Here is a 10000-nt window from a genome sequence, read left to right as displayed (position 1 = left end):
TCATCATCACCATCACCACCACCACCACCACCATCATCACCATCAACACCACCACCAGCATCATCATCACCATCAACACCACCACCAGCATCATCATCACCACCACCACCACCACCACCACCACCATCACCACCACCATCACCATCAACACCATCACCATCAACACCACCACCACCACCACCACCATCACCACCACCATCACCATCAACACCATCACCATCAACACCACCACCACCACCATCACCATCATCACCATCATCACCATCATGTCATCGTCACTGTCATTGTCACCATCGCTGACCCTTGACTGGATGAGCTCGGTCCATCCTCCCAGCTGTGTGTCAAAGCTCTGTATGGCTTCAACGAGAGATAGAACTTCATCCTCGATCTCGCTGCGCTCCTGATGCTTCGCGGGGGATGCGGACGACTCCGCAGCGAGTCTGGCAATCAAACAAAACGCGTTTCACAAACTGCCAACCAAACTTTCTCTAATTCGTCGCATGCAGAAATCAACTGAACACACCTAATAACCATGGCAATATATGAACGTTGCTCCCTGTGTCATGCCACATGGGAAGATGGTGGAGAATATACCAGAACGGTAGAGTGTACAAAGTATTACATTGAGTAACAATGCTTCTTGTATAACAATTAGTTACAAATTCTACAGCTAATTAATATATACAATTAACACGTAGGCAGCCAACGTTGCATTGGCAATGATGCAATGGCTGATGGTGATAATGCAAACCTTCTCAGAAGGATGTCTACTTGCTGCTGCAGTCGCGTGGCCTCTCTCTCTGTGCCAACGCAATTCTCACACACCTGAGATGCCTACAGAAATTCAACCATGAATGACAAGGAGGCAGTTAACAGCAACTTGCCTCATGAAAGGTCGCATGTAATGAAGCTGCTATTACCTCCAACCCACACACATGTGTTGGACATTATAGCAAACGTCAACCAACTGTGTGGTTAGCTTCATTTGCCTTTCTCAGTGTTGGAACACCCATTCTGACGAACTTGACATGTGGCAACGAATGTTACATTTATCTACACCGTCAGACATATAAATTGACATACGTATGACACACACAGCAGCAATGTCTAGCATGTGCAGAATAGATTCATGAGCAGATCATATGTAGTCACATGATAATATGAGAAAACAATCTACATCACAGTTTGCTGGTGCCTGTCACACGCCAAGGCAAATACAAGCAGCAGATCCAGACGCATAAGCACCATGTTAAACGATAAATCTCACTCGAGCTTTTTACGGTAGGAATTCGAATCGGCGGAGCGCGGATAGGATACGCACGTGATCGCTGCTCTGCAGCTGACACTGTGTGGCGATGGTTCGCTTCACCTTGAGCTCAGTCTCAAGGTCACGCAGGCTGTTCTGTCTCGCCTGTAACTCTGCCTTCAGATCCACGATTGTCTCATTCTTCTGCTTTATCTCCTGCAAATCACCGACAAGTAAAGTCACGTTTTTGTTTCAAGTTGTAACATAGATAATGACGCTGCAGCAGGAATGTCTGGCAGTGGACACTAACAGTGACTAGCAGACACTAGAACAATGTATGGTACATACAGACAATGACAGGCATATGCTAGAACAATGTCTGGTACACAAAAACAATGACAGGCATACGCTAGAACAATGTCTAGTGCATACAGACAATGACAGGCATATGCTAGAACAAGGTCTGGTCTACAAAGACAATGACAGGCACATGTTACACCAATGTTTACCATATACAGTGACAATGACTGCCATACGCCACAACAATTTTTGTCTTGCACGGTTAAAAGGATTGGAATATGGCACAAAAAATACGTGGCATATGCCACACCGATGACAGACACAAAACCAACTAGGAAAAACAGCGACAATCGCCGGAAAATACAGTGACACTGTGTGATATGCAAAGACGGGCGATGAGTGGCATTTGTAGAATAATGCACAGATAATGACGTACATGTATCTGACTTCGATCACTAGGCGCTGTGGCAACGCTAGCTGTTTAATGCAGTGACTGACTGGCATACGCAGCGATGCCGTCTGACATAAGCAGCGACAATGCCTAACATAAGTAACAGCACTCTCATCAAAGATTTTCCTGAAGTCTCCATTAAGAATTCATGAGCCATTATAAAGGTGTAAATAACACTTCAATACGCACAGGGATATTGCGGCACGCACATCAAGACGCAACATCATGAGTAGGCTTGGGTCAGCAGCAATAACAACCACCCTAACATTCGCCAATGCTTGTCATCTAAACGTGACGGGTGAAAACAACTAGCTACAATGCATAAAGTCACCATCAGTAAATAATTGAGTGAGTGTGATGCTATAATTTTCAGCGGTTTTCGAGCGTTTGATTGACACATGAGGGTGATGAATTGGGGAGAGATGAAGTTTCAACATGCTTTGACGCGGCCCTGAGTAATGAACGCACAAACGAAATGACGCTTTCTCTAGCGGCAACGTTTGAAGTGATTACAGGAGCACCCAGAGGAATATCAGATGCTCACCAGTCATACCCAGTGTGTGGCCAGTAGTACACACCTCAGTCCTAATTACTCTGTACAATATTACCGCATTACAGTGTCACAGTGTGACATTAATACCGCACGAAGCAGCCCCACCAAACGTGCCTTGTGTATTGACAATGTGAAACTACAATTGGCCACCGTACCACGCGTAGAGTGACAGTGTGACACTACACACTTGGCTGCCATACTTCATGTAGTGTGACAATGTGAGTGACACTACACCTGGGTGAAGTACCTTGTGTAGTGTGACAATGTGACAGTACACCTGGCTAATGTACCTCATGTAGTACGACAATGTGACACTACACCTGGGTGACATACCTCATGTAATGTGACAATCTCAGCAGCAAACATCTCCTCTTGGTGCTTCAGCACTGCAAACACAAATGAAAGTGTCAATGACACTGTAGCTCACCTTGGGTGTGATAGAAGAGGGAGGGGGGGATATATAAAGCAAGAGTATATATGGGAGAACTAGCATATCTCCCATTATATACTCTTGATAATGATATATGCATAAGTTTTGATGCAAAAATAAATGTTTCAGATCTAAAAGTCTGAAATCTTGATGAGAGATGGTGCTACGCCTAAATGATCGCCATTTTGGTTTTCAAATATCGCGCAAATAAAAACAATAAAATATTCCAGTCAAATTACTGTAACGAAGAATCTAAAACACAATATTACACGTATATAGGTATGATTGTAGAGTTGTTAACCAGTTAGACGAAATAAACGTAATAGGACGTTGTCATCTCTCCCATAGGAGTAACAACTGTTTTGGGGTTAGCCTTACACATTCACATACCAAGATTTAACAAAATCGAATGAATTTAGATGGCCATTTTCATTTTTGCCAAAAAGTGGACGTGGCTCCAATGTAGGTCGACTGGCGTGCTCCAAAATAGGACGTTCAAACCTCTCCTATAGGAGTAACAACTATATGCAATTTGAAACATGTGGGTCAAACGGTTCTTGAGTTATCATTGACCGTAGCCAAATGTTGATGGACGGACGGCCGGACGGACGTATGATGGACGACACCCCATGGCAATAGCTCATCTTGACGATGTCAAGGCGAGCTAAAAACGACGCTACAAGAATCGGTGAAAAACTGCCCGTCGCCACGGCAACGAGTCGTGCCCGTAGCTGACACGTCACCCAGGGATTCCGCAGTGACCGGAACAATGTGAGGGGATGATCGCACACGACGTCGCCTTCGCCGCGCGACAAGCGAACAGCCGACGCTGGCAGCGAGTCGGGCGGTGCAAACAACAGCGAGCGCGGCATTCATTATTGAGCATTCGTTTTCAGCGTGACGACGCATCGCGAAAGCATGGGATCAGTTTCTAGGATAATAGCGTGAGTTTCGGCTGTCGCCTACTTTGGTGATGGATCGTAAAAACGCCTTTGTCTATGCTGATGAACTGCGTATAACGTGATCTCACCTGTGCGTGTCTCCTCTAACAGTTTCTTCAGGTCTGCTGTCAGGATAGGATGCTCGTCAGTCGATTCGCTGCAACACATGGCAGGGGTAGAAATTAAGTTTTGAACAAGGTTGTCCGTTGTACCCTCAAAAAGAGGGAGTCCGCAGCAAAAAAAAAAAATGAGGGAGTCCGTAGTCTGAAGTTTCACAATTAAGATTTGCTCTGAAAAATACGGCAATCCGCGAGGCCGTGCTCTGGAACGAACAAGTTAGTATAGCAGAATTTTTCAGGGAGTCACACGGATTCGTGAACATGTCAAATCAGGAAGTCCGGCAGTAAATCAGGGAGTATTTGAAGAATTTCACACCCTGAATTAGTGTTTTGTACTCATTAGTCACACACACATATAATACACCGATCGTTGCCTCACATCGACGACGTGCCGCCTTGCATACTTGTGTCATGTCCTTATCTTGCTTACATGATGTGTCACGCGTTTAAATTTTTCACGCGTGTTACATGTGTATCTTTTCTACATTACGTGTTGCAACTTTTTCGGCCGTCACGGTTTTACCTTGACCATAATGTGTGACGCCTTTGTCTTAGCTACAACTGGCTAACATCATCGTATTTAATCAGTAATTAAATTTATTATTTAATTATTTATGAATTATCTTTTTCACGTTTACACGTTATCGACGTTTGTCACACCGCTGCTACGTGTGTCACGGCATTACATGACTGCATGACATTCTACGCCTGATTAATAATACCTGTCTTCATGCGTTGCACCTTCATCTTGCCAACACGAGTTACACACCCACCCCTTAAAGTGTCACACATCTAACTCACTTCAACTGCTCTGATCGCTCTCTTACCTCGTCTGATCGCCTACGCTCTGCCCTTCACCTCGTCTGATCGCGCCCTCTATTTACCTCGTCGATCGCGTCTTTACCTCGTCTGATCGCTCTCTTACCTCGTCTGATCGCTCTCTTACCTCGTCTGATCGCTCTCTTACCTCGTCTGATCGCTCTCTTACCTCGTCTGATCGCTCTCTTACTGTCTGCTCGCTTCTTTACCGCTCTATCGCTGACCTCGTTCTGTACGCTCTTCCGTCTGATCGCTCTCTTACAATCTGTCGCTCTCCGCTGCCGCTTCTCTTACCTCGTCTGCTCACTCTCGCTCTGCTCTCGGCTAATCAGTCCTGCGAGGGATATTCCTGCGACTTCAGCTTGCTCCTGCGCGTCTCCGCTTCACTTCCACTCGCTGGCAGGCCTGCTCCAGCACAGACACCCGTCTCCGACAGCCGCTGAAACGCGACGACGACAACGACGACAACGCGTGACTGGCGGCCGCATACGCCTCCTACCTTCAATACTTCTCCTTTCATACCCCGCGTGCGTAAACTCACAGATTCTTAGTGAGTCAGTATGTACCAGTAGTCCGACCGATTTCAACATTCACCGGAACGATATTTTGTTACCATTTTATCGGGTCCGATTGTATTTGTTCGTCAAACAGAGCAAGCGCGACCGCTAACGTACATTTATTCGTTCGTAGAGGGGGCGCTGCATTCGACTAAAACGATGGCATTTCCTATCAAAAACACTTTTTTTCACTATTTTGACAGTGCGCCCTAGGTTTCTGCGAGTGTGATAACAGCTGTGGACGCAGGGCCAGTTAGAGTGTCGCCTACGTACTTGATTTGTGCGGCACCAAGAAGAGGCCCCTCCTCCAGCTTTTGTTTTCGGCACTAAGTTCACCAACTGCTCCTTCAGTCTATAAGAAACGATGGAAACCCGGTGATTATGGGGTGACGATGTTCGCTTCTGGTGAAATAAAGAAGATACCATCAGACAATGGCGATTTGCTTGCTGGATAATTACGATAGGTGAATACTTGGTCATGCTAGCGAATGCAATTTGGCTCGCTGATACGAACTGACTGCCAGCCACACAGACTGAACTTAGTTTACAAGCTGCAGAAAGCAGAGAATGTATAGTGACAGACTCCTATTGCAAATTAAAAGGGTATTGGAAAAGGGAAAGTGTTGAGAGACATGTAAAATTGGTCTGAACAAAGAGTCTTACTATAGAAGGGTTGAAGGAATATAACGTGCCTGAAATAATGGCGTTGAGAGAAAAAGCGTTGTGAGGTTATAATACTAATATCCAAATAAAGGGAAAAGTATTGAAGTATTATCGTTATTGTAATATTAGTCTCAAATGAGAGAAGATGTGATGGAACCCTTGATGACAGTATAATGTTATCGATTAATTAAGATTCATATATAACTTTATAGCTCAATTTCTTCAAGTGATGATCTGAGTGAACCCACATGGGGTAGCAGAGTGTATCTGCGTCCTGGAGAGACGGTCCAGACCTCCGCTTCACACATGACATTGTAACGTTCGTCTCCAAGAACAGGATGCTATAGAAGAGTTCAAGTACCTTGATTCTCCATCCTCAGTTGAGCTGTGGCTGCCTCGTGCTTGGCATTCAGGTCTTTCAGCGATGATTGCTCCATGCTACGAAGCTCTTGTACCAAACTCTCCTGCTGCCGATCACTTTCTCCTGACCTCCTGCAAGGGTCATCACAAATCCACATAGTAGCCAGGGTGCGAAATTAACGGGAGTCCGGAGTCAAATACTCCCTGATTTACTGTCAGAGTCCCTGATTTGACATATGCACGAGTCCGTGTGACTCCCTGAAAATTCTGCCATATACTAACGATAGTTTGTTCCAGAGCACGGACTCGCGGAATTACCATATTTTTCCAGCTAATGTCCAAAGAAAATTTGGCAGACGTGCAACTGCATGAATCTTAAAAATAAGCACATGCGTTATTGTTAATATCTTTAATTTTGAACCTCAGACTGCGGACTCCCTCATTTTGCTGCGGACTCCCTCTTTTTGAGTTCCTTGTTCAAAAGTTAATTTCTACCCTTATTAGACATTACATTGGAAGATAGACAGTAGTTACGATTCTCGATTTATCGACCGTCCATGTGACTGTAACGCAGTATATCATGGAATTGTTGAAGGCAGAACTAGCTCAAACTCGTACCCCGCAGTAATAGACTGTTCCAAAGCAGTTGTGTTCTAGCAAGAGAGTCGTCAACTAGTCCAGTAGCAGTCTACCGATGGCACAGACTGACTTTACGTCAGACGCGGGTGTAATTAAATGAGGAACGCTTACTCCAATGTAGAGATGGAGTGAATGAAGCTCTCCAGGTGTGAGATGCGAGCATCTTTCTCCATGAGTATCTGCAGCACTCTCTCGTCCTGGTCATCCATGATGGAGGAGGACACAGACATGGCGATTCAGCAACCTGTGAGCAAACACAGTAAAAACATGGCGGCGATGAGCCTCTAAAGTCGTCGAAATATGTCTGGAAACCCAAACCAGTCATGATTTTAAACACGTTTATTTTTACTATGCGATTCTGAGGAAATAACCCCTCTTTTGAGATTATCCACTTCTGATATGACCTATCGTAAAAGCAATAAAAATCAGCAAGTCCTACTCAAATGTTTGCCAGCCCCAGACTGGAGGGACCGGATGACATTTCTAACACTGGAGGCTCTAGGTGAGGTAGATTTACTCGTGCAGTCACCAAACTCACGCTTGCAAAATTACGACCGAAAACTTATGCTCGCAAAAATTACACGTGCAAAATCGCACTCGTGTAAACTAATGCTTGCAAATTTACGCTCGTAAACTTACGGTTACAGACTCGTGATTGAACCCACGTGGTTTTTTTTCCTATATTGTTAATATTTATGCACTAATTTCAGCGGAAGATGAACTGAATACGATAGGGAGACATAACCTCAAGAATGAAGGAACTCAAGAAAATGTTGCGTCAGCGGTTTAACTATTCACACAATCACGCTGCGAGAGAAAGACACTAATCAAGCATTTCTATTTATTATTAATTTCATATCACTTCACGCGGTTGTCATCAGCTACAGCCAAACCGAGTCACATCTTAATGTCGGGTATTTAGTACGCACTGAAAAATAAATAAAACGACAACATATCGTACAATGGTGTTAATCTGGGTATAGTGTTCGTAAGATATGGCAGACGGATTATTAACAATGCACGCGCGGGATTTGACTTTGCACATTAAAATCATTAAAACCGTACGCCCACTGATGAGCGCTCGCAATGGCAAATCTCGAACAACAATCACGCGTGCAAGCTTGATTCGTTCCACGCGCACATTAACTTGCGTTTACGCGAAAAAACAACGTTTCTAATGAAGCAACCACAGCCGATTTCAAACGTATTGTGATTGAATAGCAGTTAATTTTTAGGAATAAATTCTTTTAGGTAACACCACTCCTCTGCAACTATACTGCACATGTAACAACACCACAAACACACGCACACGCGCGCGCGCACTCGCACACGCACACGCACACACACAAAGACTGACGCACGCACACAGGCACGCACGCACGCACGCACGCACGCACGCACGCACGCACACTTGATCGCTCTCTTACCTCGTCTGATCGCTCTCTTACCTCGTCTGCTCGCTCTGCTGCTCGGCTAGCAGCCGCGGGAATTCCTGCAGCTTCAGCTTGCTGCGCGTCTCCAGCTCAGCTTCCATCTGCTGGCAGGCCTGCTCCAGCACAGACACCGTCTCCGACAGTCGCTGAAACCGACGACGACAACGACGACGCCGCGTGACTGGCGGGCCGCATACGCTCCTACCTTCATACTTATCCTTTCATACCCCCGGTGCGTAAACTCACAGATTCTTAGTGAGTCAGTATGTACCAGTAGTCCGACCGATTTCAACATTCACCGGACGATATTTTGTTACCATTTTACGGGGGCCGATTGTAATTTGTTCGTCAAACAGAGCAAGCGCGACCCGCTAACGTACATTTATTCGTTCGTGAGGGGGCGCTGCATTCGACTAAAACGATGGCATTTCCTATCAAAAACACTTTTTTTTCACTATTTTTGACAGTGCGCCCTAGGTTTCTGCGAGTGTGATAACAGCTGTGGACGCAGGGCCAGTTAGAGTGTCGCCTACGTACTTGATTTGTGGCGGCATCAAGAGAGGCCACCTCCTCCAGCTTCTTGTTTTCGGCACTAAGTTCCACCAACTGCTCCTTCAGATCTATAAGAAACGATGGGAAACCCGGTGATTATGGGGTGACGATGTTCGCTTCTGGTGAAATAAAGAAGATACACAGACAATGGCGATTTGCTTGCTGGATAATTACGATAGGTGAATACTTGGTCATGCTGGAATGCATTTGCTGCTGATACCAACTGACTGCCAGCCACACACACTGAACTAGTTTACAATGCTCAGAAAGCTAGAGAAATGGTAATGACACTCTATTGCAATAAAAGGGTATTGACAAAGGGGAAAGTGTTGAAGACATGGTAAAATTGGTCTGAAACAAAGAGTCTTACTATAGAAGGGTTGAAGGAATATAACGTGCCTGAAATAATGGCGTTGAGAGAAAAAGCGTTGTGAGGTTATAATACTAATATCCAAATAAAGGGAAAAGTATTGAAGTATTATCGTTATTGTAATATTAGTCTCAAATGAGAGAAGATGTGATGGAACCCTTGATGACAGTATAATGTTATCGATTAATTAAGATTCATATATAACTTTATAGCTCAATTTCTTCAAGTGATGATCTGAGTGAACCCACATGGGGTAGCAGAGTGTATCTGCGTCCTGGAGAGACGGTCCAGACCTCCGCTTCACACATGACATTGTAACGTTCGTCTCCAAGAACAGGATGCTATAGAAGAGTTCAAGTACCTTGATTCTCCATCCTCAGTTGAGCTGTGGCTGCCTCGTGCTTGGCATTCAGGTCTTTCAGCGATGATTGCTCCATGCTACGAAGCTCTTGCATCAAACTCTCCTGCTGCCGATCGCTTTGTCCTGACCTCCTGCAAAGGTCACCACGAATCCACATAGTAGCCAGGGTGCGAAATTAACGGGAGTCCGGAGTCAAATACTCCCTG

General features: G+C 45.1%; 1 protein-coding gene across 4 annotated transcripts in view; it reads right to left on the bottom strand.

Moving 5' to 3' along the window:
- LOC106809392 (flagellar attachment zone protein 1-like) overlaps positions 1-9919 on the bottom strand; it is a 36006-nt gene extending 26087 nt beyond the window's left edge. For all 4 annotated transcript variants that reach the window (XM_014812457.1, XM_014812458.1, XM_014812460.1 and 1 more), the window contains exons 1-8: positions 9795-9919; positions 9049-9131; positions 8527-8657; positions 4011-4078; positions 2884-2936; positions 1322-1462; positions 752-834; positions 302-440 (exon numbers count right to left, since the gene is read on the bottom strand). In XM_014812457.1, the coding sequence (XP_014667943.1) occupies positions 302-440; positions 752-834; positions 1322-1462; positions 2884-2936; positions 4011-4078; positions 8527-8657; positions 9049-9131; positions 9795-9888 (792 nt within the window). In that variant the 5' untranslated portion in view covers positions 9889-9919. The remainder of the gene's footprint in view (positions 1-301; positions 441-751; positions 835-1321; positions 1463-2883; positions 2937-4010; positions 4079-8526; positions 8658-9048; positions 9132-9794) is intronic.
- Positions 9920-10000: the final 81 nt, after the last annotated feature.

Source organism: Priapulus caudatus, unplaced genomic scaffold, assembly GCF_000485595.1.
Source record: "Priapulus caudatus unplaced genomic scaffold, Priapulus_caudatus-5.0.1 Scaffold350, whole genome shotgun sequence".
NCBI lineage: Eukaryota > Metazoa > Priapulida > Priapulimorpha > Priapulimorphida > Priapulidae > Priapulus > Priapulus caudatus.
This window is presented reverse-complemented; position numbering and strand designations above follow the sequence as displayed.